We start from the raw sequence: 21,189 nt of genomic DNA on the forward strand, positions 1-21,189 counted from the left end.
AACAACTAATTCCTCTGCTTGTCGTATTACTGTCAAAGTAACCACCACTAGGGGGAGCTCACTGCCTCACTGCATGCAGGATCCTACCGCTCCTACTGAATTCAATACTACTGGCATTTAGCTCCCTCTAGTGGTGGCAGCTGGTAGCCAAAATTATATAATGTATCAAGTCAGAAAAAAAGAGAAGCCCCTCTACAGATATATTATGAAATAAAGCAAATAAGAATTTTATACCTAAAAATGATGGAAATTACATTTAAAGGGGTTGTTGAGGATTAGTCAAATCTTTGCTCAAAATCAGTGTTTTATAGCATACAAGGGATATGAGCATAAAGGGGACGGATGATGATGATACATCGAGGAAAACTGATCAATCAGGAATCAAGGGCATTATGGAACTGGCCAGACGAAAGCCAAGGTTAGGAAAAGCCTGAATGAAGCACCAAACTGACTAGACGTGCCCCCAAATTATTGTAATACCTTCTTATGTTAATGTTTAATCCTGTGGATCTAGACCCTGGCAAACACTTTGCACATAGAAAAAATAATCTGAAATCTTGTAAATTTCAAGTCAGGCCACTAGTCTTATAACAGACATTTACTCCTCCCCTCCTGTACAATGACTGATAACACCTCTATATACAGTAGATAACACAGGTTCCACCATTCACAATAAGTGATATCACAGCTCACCTCCTTCTCCTGTACAATGACTGATATCACCTCTATATACAGTAGATAACACAGGTTCCACCATTCACAATAAGTGATATCACAGCTCACCTCCTCCTCCTGTACAATGACTGATAACACCTCTATATACAGTATATAACACAGGATACACCATCCACAAAAGGTGATATCACAGCTCACCTCCTCCTCCAGTACAATGACTGATAACACCTCTATATACAGTAGATAACACAGGATCCACCATTCACAATGGGTGATGTCACAGCTCACCTCCTCTTCCTGTACAATGACTGATAACCCCTCTATATACAGTAGATAACACAGGATCCACCATTCACAATAGGTGATGTCACAGCTCTCCTCCTCCCCCTCCTCCATTACAATGACTGATAACACCTCTATATACAGTAGATAACACAGGATCCACCATTCACAATAGGTGATGTCACAGCTCACCTCCTCCTCCTCCTTTACAATGACTGATAGCACCTCTATATACAGTAGATAACACAAGATCCACCATTCACAATAGGTGATATCACAGCTCACCTCCCCCTTCTCCTGTACAATGAATGATAACACCTCTATATACAGTAGATAACACAGTATTCACCATTCACAATAGGTGATGTCACAGCTCACCTCCTTCTCCTGTACAATGACTGATAACACCTCTATATACTAGAGATAACACAGGATCCACCATTCACAATAGGTGATGTCACAGCTCTCCTCCTCCCCCTCCTCCTTTACAATTACTGATAACACCTCTATATACAGTAGATAACACAGGATCCACCATTCACAATAGGTGATGTCACAGCTCACCTCCTCTTCCTGTACAATGACTGATAACACCTCTATATACAGTAGATAACACAGGATCCACCATTCACAATAGGTGATGTCACAGCTCACCTCCTCCCCCTGTACAATGACTGATAGCACCTCTATATACAGTAGATAACACAGGATCCACCATTCACAATAGGTGATGTCACAGCTCACCTCCTCCTCCTGTACAATGACTGATAACACCTCTATATACTAGAGATAACACAGGATCCACCATTCACAATAGGTGATGTCACAGCTCACCTCCTCCTGTACAATGACTGATAACACCTCTATATACAGTAGATAACACAGGATCCACCATTCACAATAGGTGATGTCACAGCTCACCTCCTCCCCCTGTACAATGACTGATAACACCTCTATATACAGTAGATAACACAGGATCCACCATTCACAATAGGTGATGTCACAGCTCACCTCCTCCTCCCTTTGACTAATTTATACAACAGGTAATTAAATGTAAAATTTATTTAATCTATTGCCCCCTAGTGGCCTTATTGTCATGTGCTACTAATACATTTTTTTCTTTCATTAGAATAAGTCATTCATCAGTATATACATTACCCCTTTCCTCTCAGTTGCCCAGAATCTCCTGATTATTACATTTACTGCAATTTCTCAAGTAATGGACCTGATCTTAAGTAATGCAGCCCGAGTCTACGGCACTATTAAATGTTGTTCTTTTTTTTGTTTGTTTCATTTTATGTCAATAATATTTTTCAAATTTTTTCATGAAAATTTGCCCAGAGGGGGGCAGTGTTGTTTCAATTAAAAAGTCATAAGAAGCCCTGACAGCTGGAGAACCGGCGCATTCCTACTTCTTCTATTTACATAATCAGAAATTCAGATTGAAGAGGTTTTTTCACTTCTAAGACCCATAAAATAGAGAAAAAAAAAAAGGGAGAAAAACAGCAGCAGCCGTGACAATACGGATCCTTTGTGTTTCCTCAGTTTGGAGAGCAGATCTAGGAGAAGCGTGCTGACCCGGTGAAGTGCGGCCGCTGCCGGCACACAGCGAAGCAGCTGGGGAGAATTAGCGACGGCCATTTGTGACACCACCGGCTCCGGCTCTTCTTCCCCCAGAACAAAGGGCTGGAAATGTGTTCAGACAAAGAGCGTTAAATGGCACGGTGACCGCCGGCACGGGAGGCGGCTGGAGAACGTCTTGCCGGATGGATTGCGGTATTCTCCGGCTCGCTAATAACTCATCATTTAACTTTTGGACATAATAGCAGCTAATTCCGCCATATAACAATGGCTCGGTGGGGGGCGCGGGGCAGCCCTCGTACCAAGCGATACGCAGCTTACAGGATCAGAAGAAGCAGTAATAAATAATACCGCAATAGTGTGCTGAAAGGGGTTGTCCATGACCAACGGCATCCTCACAAACGGCATCTCCGTACACCGTGTAGTGGTCATTCTCAACACTTCAATGGGAGCTGAGCTGCAGTACCCGAGAATGGCCACTACATAGCGCTGCACATCGTATACATCTGGCCGCTACCGGTGCTGTTCAGCGGAGGCGCCGGGAATGGGATCCCTACCAATCCAGTATCGGTGACCTAAACTTAAAAGTCCTGAACGACCCCTTTGTCACAGTACCATAAAAGAGTTTATATAATACCGCCATATACTGCTTGGTATAACATATAGCGCCATGATAGCAGCTCCATATAGTGCCGTAATATTAACACCATTCAATACTTTATACCCCACCATATAGTGTGTACATAATACAGCCATATGCTGCTTGTTATAACGTCATGTGGAGAAAATATATCACCGTGTGCCACCTTCGATAACAGTGCCATGTGATGCCTAAATAATACCGCCATATAGTGCCAAATTCAAAACCATACAGCGTTCACACAATACAGTCACACACTGCTTGTTATAATGCTATGTAGAGAAAATATATCTTTGTGAGCCAACTTGGATAACAGTGCCATATAATGCCTCAATAATACCGCCATATAGTGCTTAATACAAAACCATAGTGCGTTTACATAATACAGTCACACACTACTTGTTATAATGCTATGGATAAAAAATATATCTTTGTGAGCCAACGTCGATAACAGAGGCATATGATGCCTAAATAATACCGCCATATAATGCCAAATTAAAAACCATAGCGTGTTTACATAATACAGTCACACACTGCTTGTTATAATGCTATGGAGAGAAAATATATCTTTGCGAGGCAACTTGGATAACAGTGCCATATGATGCCTAAATAATGCAGCCATATAGTGCCAAATTAAAAACCATAGCGCGTTTACATAATACAGTCACACACTGCTTGTTATAATGCTATGGAGAGAAAATATATCTTTGCAAGGCAACTTTGATATCAGTGCCATATGATGTCTAAATAATACCGCTATATAATGCCAAATTAAAAACCATAGTGCGTTTACATAATACAGTCACACACTGCTTGTTATAATGCTATGTAGAGAAAATATATCACCAACCTAGATAACAGTGCCATATAATGCCTCAATAATACCGCCGTATAGTGGTCAATGACAATATATCTATAAAGCGCCGTGTAATATGATGGTTCTATACAAAGTAAGTAAAATAATACAAAACCATACAGTGTTCACATAATACAGCCATATACTGCTTGGCATAACATATAGTGCCATGATTAGGCCATGGAAGTAGTGCCTTAATATTACAAGCATTTAATACTTTATACTACACCATATAGTGTGCACATAATACCGCTACAGAGATATGACATATCACCATGAGGTGACCAACCTAGATAACACTGCCATATTAAATAATTAGCGCCATATATTGCTTAATACAAAACCATACAGTGCTCACATAACATGGCCATATACCATTTATATAGAGAACTAGACCAGCTATAACATATAGTGCCTAGATCCAGCCACTATGCTATTGCCATATAGTGCCCAGCATACAATACTTATATAGGGCCATATATTGTGCGCATAACATATTATATACTGCTTTTGCAATAAAGTAAAACAGAAAAAAAGGATAACATATACCGCCATGATAGTGTCAGACAGAGATTAAATAATGCCACCATACAATGCTTAATACAGCACGATGCAGTATTCAAATAATACCGCCATATTCTGCTTAAATAATAATCGTCTGGCCACAACAGGAGGGCCATATAATATCATATCTACTGCCGGCATACTAATTCCATAATATATACTACAATAGTGCCACAATACAATACAGTGCCATAATAATACCGCCACTCAGTGTCCAAATACAGTCATATACTGATTAAATAATAATGCTACATAGAGAAGAAATACCATATTTGCCATGATCTAAAAAAGACTTTATAATACCACCATACAGTGTTTGACCGCGTGATGCTGGATTAGTCTGCACAGTAACAGTGCCATATATCACCTAAATAATACTACCGTAATATATACTTCAATACAGCCATAATAGAAGACAATACCTTGCCTTAATAATACCACCACTCAATGGCAGGATAATACAGACATATAGTGCTTAGATAATTATGCTGTATAGAGAAAAAATACTGTATGGCCCGACCGTTACAGCAGCGTCTAAATACCATCACTTGATACGGTACTATACAGTGCCCACATAATTCTGTCAAATACCGCTTACACAATAGTGCCGTACAGAGAAGACATAAAATATACTGAGATTAGGTGGCCATGACAAAAGTGCCATCTAATAGAGAAATAATACCGCCATACAATGCTTTGCATAATGCCAACACAATACTGCCATACAGCAAAGACAACACATACAATTCTAAAATAAAAGGGCACGGTAGAGTTTCCCTTTGAGTGTTTAGTGATGCTGTACAGACGTGCAGGATGTGCTGTGTGCTCAGGACACGTGCCCGCACTCAGTATGCACGCTCAGTGAGCCATCAGCAGTTTTATTATGTGAGGAATATCTGACGGAGGATTAGATTTGCGATCAGCAGTTTTGCCTCGTATGACTCGGATTTTTATATACAAATTTGCTCCACAATATTTCCCATGACGCCGACAAAAATTCAGGGCAGAAATAGAGCAAAACTGATCCTCCATAAACTGACGCAGAACAGAAGCGTCCGGGGTCAATGAAAAAAGACAGTCCCCTGCTCTGCTGTATAACATCCGGCGCCCCGTCCCCAGTGTATAACATCTGGCCCACCGCCCCTGCTGTATAACATCCTCCCGCCCCCAGTGAATAACCTCCACCCCTCACCCCCGGTGTATAACATCCGGCCCCTCACCCCCTTGGTGTATAACATTAGGTCCCCCTTCCCCCAGTGTATAACATACAGCCACCCCCCACCCAGTGTATAACATCTGGCCCACCGACCCTGCTGTATAACATCCTCCCGCCCCCAGTGAATAACATCCACCCCTCACCCCCGGTGTATAACATCCGGCACCCCGTCCCCAGTGTATAACATCTGGCCCTCCGCCCCTGCTGTATAACATCCTCCCGCCCCCAGTGAATAACATCCACCCCTCACCCCCGGTGTATAACATCCGGCGCCCCGTCCCCACTGTATAACATCTGGCCCTCCGCCCCTGCTGTATAACATCCTCCCGCCCCCAGTGAATAACATCCACCCCTCACCCCCGGTGTATAACATCCGGCACCCCGTCCCCAGTGTATAACATCTGGCCCTCCGCCCCTGCTGTATAACATCCTCCCGCCCCCAGTGAATAACATCCACCCCTCACCCCCGGTGTATAACATCCGGCGCCCCGTCCCCAGTGTATAACATCTGGCCCACCGCCCCTGCTGTATAACATCCTCCCGCCCCCAGTGAATAACATCCACCCCTCACCCCCGGTGTATAACATCCGGCGCCCCGTCCCCACTGTATAACATCTGGCCCTCCGCCCCTGCTGTATAACATCCTCCCGCCCCCAGTGAATAACATCCACCCCTCACCCCCGGTGTATAACATCCGGCGCCCCGTCCCCAGTGTATAACATCTGGCCCACCGCCCCTGCTGTATAACATCCTCCCGCCCCCAGTGAATAACATCCACCCCTCACCCCCGGTGTATAACATCCGGCGCCCCGTCCCCACTGTATAACATCTGGCCCACCGACCCTGCTGTATAACATCCTCCCGCCCCCAGTGAATAACATCCACCCCTCACCCCCGGTGTATAACATCCGGCACCCCGTCCCCAGTGTATAACATCTGGCCCTCCGCCCCTGCTGTATAACATCCTCCCGCCCCCAGTGAATAACATCCACCCCTCACCCCCGGTGTATAACATCCGGCGCCCCGTCCCCAGTGTATAACATCTGGCCCACCGCCCCTGCTGTATAACATCCTCCCGCCCCCAGTGAATAACATCCACCCCTCACCCCCGGTGTATAACATCCGGCGCCCCGTCCCCACTGTATAACATCTGGCCCTCCGCCCCTGCTGTATAACATCCTCCCGCCCCCAGTGAATAACATCCACCCCTCACCCCCGGTGTATAACATCCGGCGCCCCGTCCCCAGTGTATAACATCTGGCCCACCGCCCCTGCTGTATAACATCCTCCCGCCCCCAATGAATAACATCTGCCCCTCACCCCCGGTGTATAACATCCGGCGCCCCGTCCCCACTGTATAACATCTGGCCTTCTGCCCCTGCTGTATAACATCCTCCCGCCCCCAGTGAATAACATCCGCCCCTCACCCCCGGTGTATAACATCCGGCGCCCCGTCCCCAGTGTATAACATCTGGCCCTCCGCCCCTGCTGTATAACATCCTCCCGCCCCCAGTGAATAACATCCACCCCTCACCCCCGGTGTATAACATCCGGCGCCCCGTCCCCACTGTATAACATCTGGCCCACCGACCCTGCTGTATAACATCCTCCCGCCCCCAGTGAATAACATCCACCCCTCACCCCCGGTGTATAACATCCGGCGCCCCGTCCCCACTGTATAACATCTGGCCCTCCGCCCCTGCTGTATAACATCCTCCCACCCCCAGTGAATAACATCCGCCCCTCACCAGTGTATAACATCTGGCCTTCCGCCCCTGCTGTATAACATCCTCCCGCCCCCAGTGAATAACATCCGCCCCTCACCCCCGGTGTATAACATCCGGCGCCCCGTCCCCAGTGTATAACATCTGGCCCTCCGCCCCTGCTGTATAACATCCTCCCGCCCCCAGTGAATAACATCCACCCCTCACCCCCGGTGTATAACATCCGGCGCCCCGTCCCCAGTGTATAACATCTGGCCCACCGACCCTGCTGTATAACATCCTCCCGCCCCCAGTGAATAACATCCACCCCTCACCCCCGGTGTATAACATCCGGCGCCCCGTCCCCACTGTATAACATCTGGCCCTCCGCCCCTGCTGTATAACATCCTCCCGCCCCCAGTGAATAACATCCACCCCTCACCCCCGGTGTAGAACATCCGGCGCCCCGTCCCCACTGTATAACATCTGGCCCTCCGCCCCTGCTGTATAACATCCTCCCGCCCCCAGTGAATAACATCCGCCCCTCACCCCCGGTGTATAACATCCAGCGCCCCGTCCCCACTGTATAACATCTGGCCCTCCGCCCCTGCTGTATAACATCCTCCCGCCCCCAGTGAATAACATCCACCCCTCACCCCCGGTGTATAACATCCGGCGCCCCGTCCCCACTGTATAACATCTGGCCCTCCGCCCCTGCTGTATAACATCCTCCCGCCCCCAGTGAATAACATCCGCCCCTCACCCCCGGTGTATAACATCCGGCGCCCCGTCCCCACTGTATAAAATCTGGCCCTCCGCCCCTGCTGTATAACATCCTCCCGCCCCCAGTGAATAACATCCACCCCTCACCCCCGGTGTATAACATCCGGCGCCCCGTCCCCACTGTATAACATCTGGCCCTCCGCCCCTGCTGTATAACATCCTCCCGCCCCCAGTGAATAACATCCGCCCCTCACCCCCGGTGTATAACATCCGGCGCCCCGTCCCCACTGTATAACATCTGGCCCTCCGCCCCTGCTGTATAACATCCTCCCGCCCCCAGTGAATAACATCCACCCCTCACCCCCGGTGTATAACATCCGGCGCCCCGTCCCCACTGTATAACATCTGGCCCACCGCCCCTGCTGTATAACATCCTCCTGCCCCCAGTGAATAACATCCACCCCTCACCCCCGGTGTATAACATCCGGCGCCCCGTCCCCACTGTATAACATCTGGCCCTCCGCCCCTGCTGTATAACATCCTCCCGCCCCCAGTGAATAACATCCACCCCTCACCCCCAGTGTATAACATATACCAGGGGGGGTTAGGGGTGGATGTTATACACTGGGGGTGAGAAGTTGGATGTTATATGAGGGGCGGATCCAGCTTCTCACCCCCAGTGTATAACATCCAGCGTCTAACCCCCAGTGTATAACATCCGACCCCTTGCCCCCCGCCCCCAGTGTACAACATCTGGCCCCTCGCCCCCAGTGTACAACATCTGGCCCCTCTCGCCCCCAGTGTATAACATCCAGCGTCTAACCCCCAGTGTATAACATCCAGCGTCTAACCCCCAGTGTATAACATCCAGCGTCTAACCCCCAGTGTATAACATCCGACCCCTTGCCCCCCGGTGTACAACATCTGGCCCCTCGCCCCCAGTGTATAACATCCGGCCCCTCGTTCCCCAGTGTACAACATTCGGCTTCTCACCCCCTGGTGTATAACATCTGGCCCCTCGCCCCCAGTGTACAACATTCGGCCCCTCGCCCCCAGTGTATAACATCTGGCCCCTCGCCCCCAGTGTACAACATTCGGCCCCTCGCCCCCAGTGTATAACATCTGGCCCCTCGTTCCCCAGTGTACAACATTCGGCCCCTCGCCCCCAGTGTATAACATCTGGCCCCTCGCCCCCAGTGTACAACATCCAGCTTCTCACCCCCAGTGTATAACATCCTGCCCCTCACCCCCAGTGTATAACATCTGGCCCCTCACCCCCAGTGTATAACATCCAGCTCCTCACCCCCAGTGTATAACATCTGGCCCCTCACCCCCAGTGTATAACTTCCGGCCCCATCGCTCCCAGTGTATAACATCCAGCTTCTCACCCCCAGTGTATAACATCTGGCTCCTCACCCCCAGTGTATAACATCTGGCCCCTCACCCCCAGTGTATAACATCCGGCCCCATCGCTCCCAGTGTATAACATCCAGCTCCTCACCCCCAGTGTATAACATCCAGCTCCTCACCCCCAGTGTATAACATCCAGCTCCTCACCCCCGGTGTATAACATCCGGCCCCTCACCCCCTGTGTATATACATCTGGCCCCTCGCCCCCAGTATACAACATCCAGCTTCTCACCCCCAGTGTATAACATCCAGCTTCTCACCCCCAGTGTACAACATCCAGCCCCCTCGGTGTACAACATCCAGCCCCCTCGCCCCCTCGGTGTACAACATCCGGCCCCTCACCCCCAGTGTATAACATCCAGCTTCTCATCCCCAGTGTATAACATCCAGCGTCTAACCCACCGTGTATAACATCCAGCTCCTCACCCCCAGTGTATAACATCCTGCCCCTCACCCCCAGTGTATAACATCCTGCCCCTCACCCCCAGTGTATAACATCTGGCCCCTCACCCCCAGTGTATAACATCCAGCTCCTCACCCCCAGTGTATAACATCTGGCCCCTCACCCCCAGTGTATAACATCCGGCCCCATCGCTCCCAGTGTATAACATCCAGCTTCTCACCCCCAGTGTATAACATCTGGCCCCTCACCCCCAGTGTATAACATCCAGCTCCTCACCCCCAGTGTATAACATCCAGCTCCTCACCCCCAGTGTATAACATCTGGCCCCTCACCCCCAGTGTATAACATCTGGCCCCTCACCCCCAGTGTACAACATCCAGCCCCCTCGGTGTACAACATCCAGCCCCCTCGCCCCCTCGTTGTACAACATCCAGCCCCCTCGCTCCTCAGTGTATAACATTCGGCCCCTCACCCCCAGTGTATAACATCCGGCCCCTCACCCCCAGTGTATAACATCCAGCGTCTAACCCACCGTGTATAACATTCAGCTTCTCACCCCCTGGTGTATAACATCCGACCCCTTGCCCCCTGGTGTACAACATCTGGCCCCTCGCCCCAAGTGTATAACATTTGGCCCCTCGTTCCCCAGTGTACAACATCCGGCCCCTCGTTCCCCAGTGTACAACATCCAGCCCCTCGTTCCCCAGTGTACAACATTCGGCTTCTCACCCCCAGTATATAACATCCGGCCCATCGCCTCCAGTGTATAACATCCGGCCCCTCGTCCCCAGTGTATAACATCTGGCCCCTCGCTCCCCAGTGTACAACAATCGGCCCCTCGCGCCCAGTGTATAACATCCGGCCCCTCGCGCCCAGTGTATAACATCTGGCCCCTCGCGCCCAGTGTATAACATCTGGCCACTCGCCCCCAGTGTATAACATCAGGCCCCTCACCCCCAGTGTACAACATCCGTCCCCTCGCCCCCAGTGTATAACTTCTGGCTTCTCACCCCCAGTGCATAACATTTGGCTTCTCAGCCCCAGTGTATAACATCCGGCCCCTCGCCCCCCCCAGTGTATAACATCCGGCCCCTCGCCCCCGGTGTATAACATCTGGCTCCTCACCCCCAGTGTATAACAACCAGCTCCTCACCCCCGGTGTATAACAACCAGCTTCTCACCCCGGTGTATAACAACCAGCTTCTCACCCCCGGTGTATAAAATCCAGCCCCCTCGGTGTATAACATCCGGCCCCTCACCCCCAGTGTATAACATCCGGCCCCTCTCGCCCAGTGTATAACATCCGGCCCCATCACCCCCAGTGTATAACATCCGGCCCCTCGCCCCCGGTGTATAACATCTGGCTCCTCACCCCCAGTGTATAACAACCAGCTCATCACCCCCGGTGTATAACAACCAGCTTCTCACCCCCGGTGTATAACAACTAGCTTCTCACCCCCGGTGTATAAAATCCAGCCCCCTCGCCGTATAACATCCGGCCCCTCTCGCCCAGTGTATAACATCCGGCCCCATCACCCCCAGTGTATAACATCCGGCCCCATCACCCCCAGTGTATAACATCCGGCCCCATCACCCCCAGTGTATAACATCCGGCCCCTCGCCCCCGGTGTATAACATCTGGCTCCTCACCCCCAGTGTATAACAACCAGCTCCTCACCCCCGGTGTATAACAACCAGCTTCTCACCCCCGGTGTATAACATCCAGCCCCCCTCGCCCCCTCGGTGTATAACATCCAGCCCCCCTCGCCCCCTCGATATAGATCATCCAGCCCCCTCGCCCTTGGTATACAACATCTGGCCCCTCACCCCCAGTGTATAACATCCAGCACCTCACCCCCAGTGTATAACATCCGGCCCCTCGCCCCCAGTGTATAACGTCCAGCCCCCTCGCTCCCAGTGTATAACGTCCAGCCCCTCTGCCCCCGGTGTATAACATCTGGCCCCCCCATTCCCACTGTACAAATGGTAGAGGAGGATAATGCTATGGGCTTGTTACGAGGGGGTGGCCTCGGCCACTTAATTTGAGTGATGGAAAATCTTAAAGCTTCAAGACATTGCGGGAACAGTTTGAGGAAGACCCTCCAAAATCTTGTAGAAAGCTCCTGCTCTTCGGGGAAGACTGAGAACCTTCTCTATATTAATATCTATGGTTATAAAATCAGGGTCATAAAAGTTCATTTTTAAACGACCAGTAAGATCCAGAAAAAAACAATGTGGTGCCATGACCCAGCTACAATGCCCCTGGACCCCTGCATACATTTAGATGCCCATTCTTCTGTAGATACGCCACCAGCCGGTCAAGTGTGTCGCCCCGACCTGACAGCAACCACTTCTGCTATCGCTTTACATTGTTTATGGCTCTAGCTTTTTGTGTGTTGTAATAATCCTGCTCAAAAAAAAACGTTGGGGTGCAGGTTGTTCTCCGAACAGATGAAAAAGTGTCTCCTATAATAAAACTCAAGTGTCCCTCTTTGTGCAGTTGAGATGTTGAGAGGTTTCACACAATAAAACAACTTTGCCGAGCGGCTCTGCTCAAATCCTCCAGACTGATTACACTAGGAATTTCATCAGCCCCGACAGGTGGACGAGTGCTCTTCAGGTGGACGCGGCGCTTACACGAGACGTAGGATGAAATATAACAGCCTGGAGCAAAATATTCTCATATTACAATGACTGAGACCCGGTGCGGCAGGAGGCACGTGCTCCTCACTAGTTCTACAACCAAACCGTACCCTAATTTTGCAAAAAAATTTTGGGGAAAAAAATCTAGGCAACTTCAAGCAGTTTCTGGGCGGAAAAAAGGGGCAAAAATACCCCCCAACAGTGGGATCTCTCCCGATTTGGGCACCTCTTAGGCGAGACTTAGATATCCCTATTTTTATTAATATTGGAAAGTTTGCTATGGATGCGATTAGTTTTATTCTTTATGTAGAGGATGCCAATTTGCATATTTTTTGCCCATGAAGCATTCGTCTCAATACACCACATGGGTCCTAATTACGGCTACTCCTTTTTTTGTCAATAGGGGGCACTATCTTTTGTCTTTCCTAAAATTCATCAAGTCTCTATAATACATTGAGACAGAGAATTAGTCATTCCCATTCTCATAGTGGCAGGTGTTACTCATACCTTACCCACCAGAGGGCGACCATGAGCACAACAAAGTGAGAACTCCTCCCACTGCACAGAATATAAAATCTGTGCTTTCCTCCCACCATGCCTCATGACGAAGTTCAGCAGCAAAAATTAGACATTTAGGAATTCTTTTTTAGAGAACTGTCCGCGCCACGCAACTTATGGAGCTTTATAGTAACTGCTGTCGTTAATTTCGGCCATGACTGGAGTTGCCCTTTAAAGACAAAGTACGGATATTACGGAGAATAGAGCATCGCATTAGGTTTGAAGAGGATGAAAGAGATTAAAGCCGTGGCTCCACGCTGAATATTAATGTCTCCGCGCTGTGCTATGCAGGCGTTCTGGAGCCTGGGAAGATTTGTCTCTGTTTTATGGGGTTTTCTGGAGAAGCGGACTGATTAGGATTCTTGGTGGTGTTTAGGGCTGCAGCGAGAGGCCGTTCGTCTGCTCTATTTCTGTGCCTGCCGCTGCAGTGCAAGATATATGGGGTGTGCAGGTCGTATTAAAACACGTTTTATGTTCTGCCTTCGCGTCATTGGGATGTCTGTGGGGTTTATATATCCGTGCAGAGGCTGCAGAGAAGCTGCGGGGACGATTTATAAGAATGGAGTCTGTATAGTTCCAGCGCTGCAAAAAAACAAAATGTATTTTTTTTTTCTCCGCGTATTTCACTGTGAAATCTTCCTCCAGTTCCAGGGCGGCGGACGGGAAGATGCCCTTATATACTTGTCATGAACGCTCCGGGAAACCGGGTATTTTGGATAGATTTGGAATCAAAGCCAGTCAGATACACAAATACTTTCTCCTATTCAGATTCGCATCTATAGGGGGCAGTGTTCAATCGGATGCAGGATATTTACCTAAATTTGGTAAGACAATGGCCGATTTGACTCGAGAAGCTACGACAACACTTCTTGTGAGCCGGAAATGTGGTCAGAAAAGTTGTCAAGACCCTAAACGCTCTCCATTTTAATGTAGGGATGTTCTTAAAGGGGTTGTCTGCTGAAAGCAATACATCACCTATCCCTAGCGTAGGTGATAACTTCTAGATCGGCTGGGATCAGACCGCTGGCACCTGCACCAATCGGCAGAACGTGGCACTTTTATCCCAACGAAACGGCAGTGGTCATGCTAGACCACCGCTCCATTAATTCTCTTTGGGGTTGCCGATAAAAGCCAAGCGCAGAGTTCGGTAGCCTTGTAGGAAATGAGTGGAGAGGCAGCTGGGCAACTGAGGTGACAATTTTGTAAAAGTGTCCCGACGGGGATAAAAATTCCCCTTTCTGCTGATGAAATAGGTCATAACATGTCTTCACTGGCCAAAACTTTTAAAGATCCGGACGCTTGGGGGATATTACTAAATCCGTGAGGTGACATCCTAAGTTTCGCCATACTTGCCAACTTTTAAAAAAACTGTCTGGAAAGTATGGGATTAGGCACACAAAGAGTAAAGGATTGGGTGCCCCCCAAACAATCTCTCATTCACACTTCCTGAATTTTCCTATGGACCCCAGAGCTTGACCATGGAAAAAAAAGGCAGAAGAGCTTTACATTCCAAGATATTTTGGAAGACTTTTGCAACACCGGCAGATATGCCAACTCTTCCACGAGTCTGAAGGTTCTCCTCTTTTTCCAGTAGCCTAAGGAACATTCTGGGAAAGGTGTCAAATATGTGTTTGGCCCATTGACCAACTAAGTGCCCAACACCATCCATGGAAGATACAATAACTAAAGTAAATATACTATACTATAACTATGTTACTATACTGATGAAGGGGTCTGTTCGACCTGGAAATGTGTAGACACAAACTTATCAGTTTTATATATCCTGCGTTTGGATCATTCTTTGTTGGCAACGTAACAAACTCATGAGCCCCATTTTCCACATCAAGTCTTCAGGACCTTTTAGCCAAAGCTACCAGTGAAGCAGAAATACTTTCTGGGAGTGGGGAGCGGTTCACATCTTGATGGAAGGTTCAATGAGGCCTCCCTTAGCTGCTAGGCTGTTGGATACTATCTACTTTAGACACCACTATACCCCATCATTGGTCCACCATTTGTCATAGACCGGATTAGCTGACTCTTGCCATAAAGTCAACTGGGACCACGATGGCCCAAAACATTATGAAAGTAACAGTAATACTGGTAGTAGTGACACCAGTTCCATGGCCATAGGTGGTCCTTACCTGGGGTTCCCAGTTACATCACATTTCAGAGTCAATGGGTCGCCCTCCCTCACCAGGCTTTGAGAGGCTTGGATTCGAGCTGTTGGGGAAACTGCAGGAAAAAGGACAGAAATGCAAAAATATGGAGTTACCAATGAGCATTAACATTTATGCAAACCCCATAAAATGATAAATATTCCTTTCTGAGAAGTTTCTGGAAGAGGACACAGTCGATGACATGTTCGATAATACGCAAACTCCCTAAGCAATATGTCTCATGTGCCAAGTCTTGACAATTTTTGGATTATTTTTGGTTTCGGATGTGACAAGTCCAGACCTTTACACCTCTATAACCTTGTCTCTTCCGGCTGTGACATTGGGTTTCTTTGGTTACAGCGAAGCTGGTGATACCCCTATAACTAATTATCCTTGTTATGTCTGATAGTTAATTTAATTAGAGGTATATACTGGAGATTTACTCGATTTTCTGTACAATTATTCAGTCTTATCTTTGCCAGCTTTATTTTTTTATTTTTTCATTTTTTTCCAGCTGAAAAGAGAGATGGTCTGGAGGGAAGGTGGAAATGCATCCACACACAAAGCAGCAGAGAGATATATTGCGATGTACCCCTCCCCCTCCCTTCTTCCACAGGCCTCTCCGGAATGATTTCATTTTATTTACATAATGCTAATTGTGCACGCCGAGGTTCTGAAATCTATGCACGCAACAAGACGGCAGAAGGCTGCGTCTGGAGCAGTTATTCTGATCTCTGTCTTCACGGGTAGTGGAAGGAGACTTCTAGCCTTCCAATGAAAGAGATTCTGCAATCCCCCCCCCCCCCCCTCAAAAGACTTATTTGAGTCCAATCATTGAGAGCCCAGCTTCTTGGAGGCCTGGTAGACCCTACAAGATGAGGCCCAGATTCTCCATCTACCTGCCAGCGGAAGTCTCGACGGAGGGGTGCTCATTGATGATGTACCACAAGATCCTCCAGAACGAAGACGCCACCAAAAATGATATTTCCGATCATAAAATTCCATAACATTTGATAGAAATTAAAAGGGTTAAAGCTTAATTTTCTTGGGGATCCATAAGTTCCCAATGAGCATTATTCATGGGTGGTGGGAGATAAACTGACCAAAGCTGGTCATGTACTCAATTAAATGCCCATTGGGTCAACAGCTGTTCCTCCCGATGACTTTAAGGAAGCCCAAATACAGGATAAGACTCGAATGAAACTGCCAATTCACCTATTGGGCATGTTGGGTTTTTTGGTCAATGATCAGCACTGGGGGCATCGTTGGCCGACAATATCCAATATTGGCCAATGTTGTCTGTGATGTATTTGGGGGAATCGGCCAATGAACACTATGTGTCCTTTGTCTTCTCCTTAGTTGCCCATGGTGCCCATCACGGAGGAAAGGTTGGGTATCCATCGAACATATAAGGTAGTTCATATAGGTCATCACACATGTTGGAACCCAAAGTAGTCTCCGGTTGGCTGATGGCACCATGTAAAGCATTTTCATTGGTGTCCAATAGCTTAACGACATGTCACTGGACAGGAAAAATAACATGTTCCTGACTACTTTTACATTTTTGTTATGTGTTCAACTCAGTCATACATGGTTGTTTGGAGGGCGATTCGGGAAGTACAATGTTCAATGAGCAAAGGAAAGAATGCTCATGGTTTTCGAGGGTTAACGAAAAATAAGTTATGGCTCCAGTTTAAGAAAAATTAGATTTTTTTTTAGGAATGTTCCACTTCATTATCATTTCGAGACCAGTCGTTCGGAAGTTACAAGTCCATTAAAAAAACATCCGTCTGGAGCGAGGACGCGCTTCGCGTCAGCTGCTCGTCTCAGATAACACACGAATGTGGGAGGGGAACGTTAGGAGATTCATTTGTGTAATTAACAAGCAATGATCCTGACGTGAAGGCAGAAAACTCCAAAAATGTCAATAACCACGAGGTCATGGAGTGAGTCATGAAGGGTCAAAGGGAATTGTGAAGATTTAGATGGAATTTAATGGGGGTCTTTATAGGGATTTCAGGGGATTTCTGAAAGTCAATGAGGGTCATGGGGGGGATATGGTTTTAGGAACTCGAAGTTGGAAGTTATTGAATATTAGTGATGGCAGATGTTAGTGTGACTTAGCCGAGAGATCATGATATTTACAATCTGTCGATTGGAGACCATGGAGTGATTAAGTCCTACATGAGGCCGGAGTAGATGCAGGTCTTAAGCTCTTAACCTGGAGTCCAGACGAGTCACCATTTGGTGTTTTTTGGGCCAACTTGGGTCAAGCGTTCTGGTACAATACACCTTGGCTCATGGCATATAAAATAATAGTAATCCCCAAAAAAAATTTAACTTTGAGGAACACCAAACCAATTTTAATATTTTAGTCCATGTAGATTTTATTTTTGGGTCGAGCTAAGTTTCAGGCAGATGCAAAATTAATATTTATATATTTACATTTTTTTTTCATTTTCATTGTACACCCCATTTGCTTTGACAAGACATTAGGAATATAAGAAATGACCACCCCTAAATTATTCCGCCAATTTTTTTTCTTAGGATTGACATTCGGACTTTCTGATTTTTCTCCAACTAATGGCCTGATCACTGCGTGATCGACTTAGACATGAACTTTTGATGTCCACTTTTGACAACCCCTCCTTGTTAAACTGGTTGCCAGACAATAAGTTGATGTCCTCCTGAGATCACCTGCAATCACCAAATCTAGCAGTAAGTGTTTAATTTCCCTGCAGCACCACCGCAGGTGAAATGGAGAATTACACACTTCTCATTCATATCAATTTTTTGTCTGGTTAATTCAGGACTGGACAATACAGGTCCTCCAGAGTAAGTGGTGCTTTGTAACCACTCTCTAATAAAAGGAGGTCTTCAGTTCAGGATTTCTTGGCCAAAATATATATATATATTTTTTGCTTTACTAAAAATAATTTTTGCAATTGGTTTTCACTAAAAATTTAGCATTCTTTTCTTTCTGTAGCCTGTGTGTTGCACGTCCTATTGCCGGCTGCAGAATGAGTTAACTAAGTGTCCATCAGTGAGCTCATTTCTGATGGTCTGAATTGAACGCTGATCTGACTCTTCTGATCACATCACAGTAACTTGTGCAGGGAAACAAACATTTGAAGAAGCCAAAAATACTACCGAAACTCAATTGCAAAAAAAATTTTTTTTAAGTGCCAAATACATGCAAATTGCTCCCAAAAGTGGACATACCCTTTAAGTAAAAATTTCCTGCTGGGTTAAAGGAATCTTTTAATGCACCTCTCTACATAATGGACGGACATTTTGTTTGAAATTTAGTAAAGGGTTAATGATGATCCATCACTTACACTGGACGTCCAAAACGTATTGCGTTTGCTTCTTCTGGCCCTTTAACGCCGGGTGCGAGGCCTCGCAAGTGACGATTTCTCCGTTATCCCTCCTTTCCACTGGGAACTGGATGCTGTTCGTTATGCTGAAAGTTTTTATGTTCTCCTGTTTGCTGGTGACTCCTAAAAAAGCGGGAAAAAAAATAATAATCATCAAATGAAATGTTTCAGCCGGCTCCTCCGCAAGGCAAATAATGAGCTGCTGCAAAAATTCAATATGTTGTGTCAAAATAAAAAAAAAAAAAATAGCCAATATTTTCTGTACTTTCTGCAGGCACAAACCTCTGGCGCCGCTCTTTCATTTGATTTTCCATATGTATATAAATAATATTCCAGCATATTCTTTGGGTTATTCATCTATTTTAGGGTGGAAGAACCATAGAGGGCTGCAAAAACTGTACAAGGGTGTACTTTTTTTTTTTTATCAGATTTTGTTACAGGTTTAGTAAATATATTTTTAGGCACAGTATGGTCCCATTATTTATGCAGCATTATGGCGGTACTACTATTTAATTTCTTCCAAACAAGGGGATGTAATTTCATGGGAGCCTCTACAGACTTTACAGTGAAGAAATAACATCATACAGTGCTATAATACCGCCAAACAGTGTCAAATGCCCTAGATTCTTCATCATCCCATCCTCACACTACTGGCAGTGGTATTATATAGGCACTTTATGACCGTGTTAATTGATCAGTATATTTTTAGGCACAGTATGGTAGCATTATTTATGAAGCATTATGGCGGTATTATTATTTAATTCTTTCCAAATAAGGAGCCTCTACAGATTTTACAGTACCATAATACCGCCAAACAGTTTCATAATAAAAAAAAAAAAAAAAAAATGTCAAATGCCCTACAGTCTTCACCATCCCATCCTCACATTACTGGCAGCGGTATTGTATAGGCAATGTATGACCGTGTTAATTGTTCAGTATATTTTTAGGCACAGTATGGTACCATTATTTATGCAGTATTATGGTGGTATTACTATTTCATTTCTTCCAAATAAGGGACGTGACCCCATAGGAGCTTCTACAGACTTAACCGTGTCGAAATAACATCATACAGTGCTATAATACCGCCAAACAGTGTCATAATAAAAAAAATGCAAAAAGTGTCAAATGCCCTAGGCTTTACTTTTCCACCATACAGTGCTCAAATAATATCACACAGTGTCGTAATACTAAAAGCAAAGATGTCAACTGCCCTGCAATCTTCACCATCTTTTCCTCACCCCCCATGTTCAGCTCACACCACTGGTTATGGCATTATATAGGCACTGCATGGCAATGGTATTGGATCGGTATATTTTCTGGGCACAGTATGGTACCATTATTCATGCAATATTATGGGGGTGTTACTTTTTTAATTTCTTCAAAATAATGGTTGGTGGCCTAAAAGAGTCTCTAGAGACTTTACTCTTCCTCTATACGAAGTCTAAATAATATCATATAGTGCTATAATACCGCCAAACAGTGGCTTAATAATGAAGGCAAAAATTGGCAATTGCCAAGGAGTCTTCACCATTCCCTCCTCAGCGAACATATCCTGCTCACACCACCGGTTGCTATATGATATCAGCACTCTATGGTAATGTTAATTGATTGGTATATTTTTAGCTACAGTATGGTACCATTATTTATGCAGTAGTATGGCGGTATTACTATTTCATTTATTCCAATTAATGAATGTGACTCCATATTGAATTTACTATGCCATCATACAGTGACGAAATAACATCACACAGTGCCATAATACCACCAAACAGTGACCAAATAATAAAAGGCAAAAGGTATCTATTGCCCTGGAGTCTTCATCATCCTATCTCCATCACCCATGTCCTGCTTACACCACTGATTGCAGTATTATGGAGGCACTGCATGGTGATGTTAATTAGTTGGTCAATTTTAGGCACAGGATGGTAATATTATTTCCGCAGTACTATGACGGCATTACTATTTCCTTCCTTTCAAATAATGGAAGCAGCCCCACATGAGCCTTTAGAAAGTCTACTCTGCCAATATGCTGCAATACAGTGGCCGAATAATACAGGCAAAGTAGTCAATTAATAGCGCCATGGAAAGCCAAATTAATACCGTTATATAGTATCATAATACTAATGTGTCCATGCAATGTACAAACTATACCAATATACAAGTGCGTAAGTAATATTAACCCCTTCCTGACATCTGCTGTACAGGTATGGCTCAGTCAGGTGTCAGCTGTGTTATACAGCCAGCACCTGCTTTTAACATTAGCAGTTAAAGCTAGCACTGATCGCTGCTGTTTAACCACTTAAATGCATCCCCTCCATGGGGTGCGATGGCTTAATATAGACCCCATAGACCTATTGATGGTCCCCCATCACCGCCATCTTTGTGCTCCAATGAAACTTGCG

At 46.3% G+C, this 21,189-nt stretch overlaps 1 protein-coding gene across 1 annotated transcript in view; it reads right to left on the bottom strand.

Moving 5' to 3' along the window:
• The window catches only part of CADM4 (cell adhesion molecule 4), a 349,007-nt gene that overhangs the window by 40,756 nt on the left and 287,062 nt on the right, over positions 1 to 21,189 (bottom strand). Inside the window, exons 5-6 of the mRNA XM_073655825.1 lie at positions 18,749 to 18,910; positions 15,396 to 15,486 (exon numbers count right to left, since the gene is read on the bottom strand). Coding sequence (XP_073511926.1) covers positions 15,396 to 15,486; positions 18,749 to 18,910 — 253 coding nt within the window. The remainder of the gene's footprint in view (positions 1 to 15,395; positions 15,487 to 18,748; positions 18,911 to 21,189) is intronic.

The sequence above is a fragment of the Phyllobates terribilis genome, unplaced genomic scaffold (genome assembly GCF_046119375.1).
Source record: "Phyllobates terribilis strain yellow unplaced genomic scaffold, ASM4611937v1 Scaffold_12__6_contigs__length_324123572, whole genome shotgun sequence".
Classification (NCBI taxonomy): Eukaryota; Metazoa; Chordata; class Amphibia; order Anura; family Dendrobatidae; genus Phyllobates; species Phyllobates terribilis.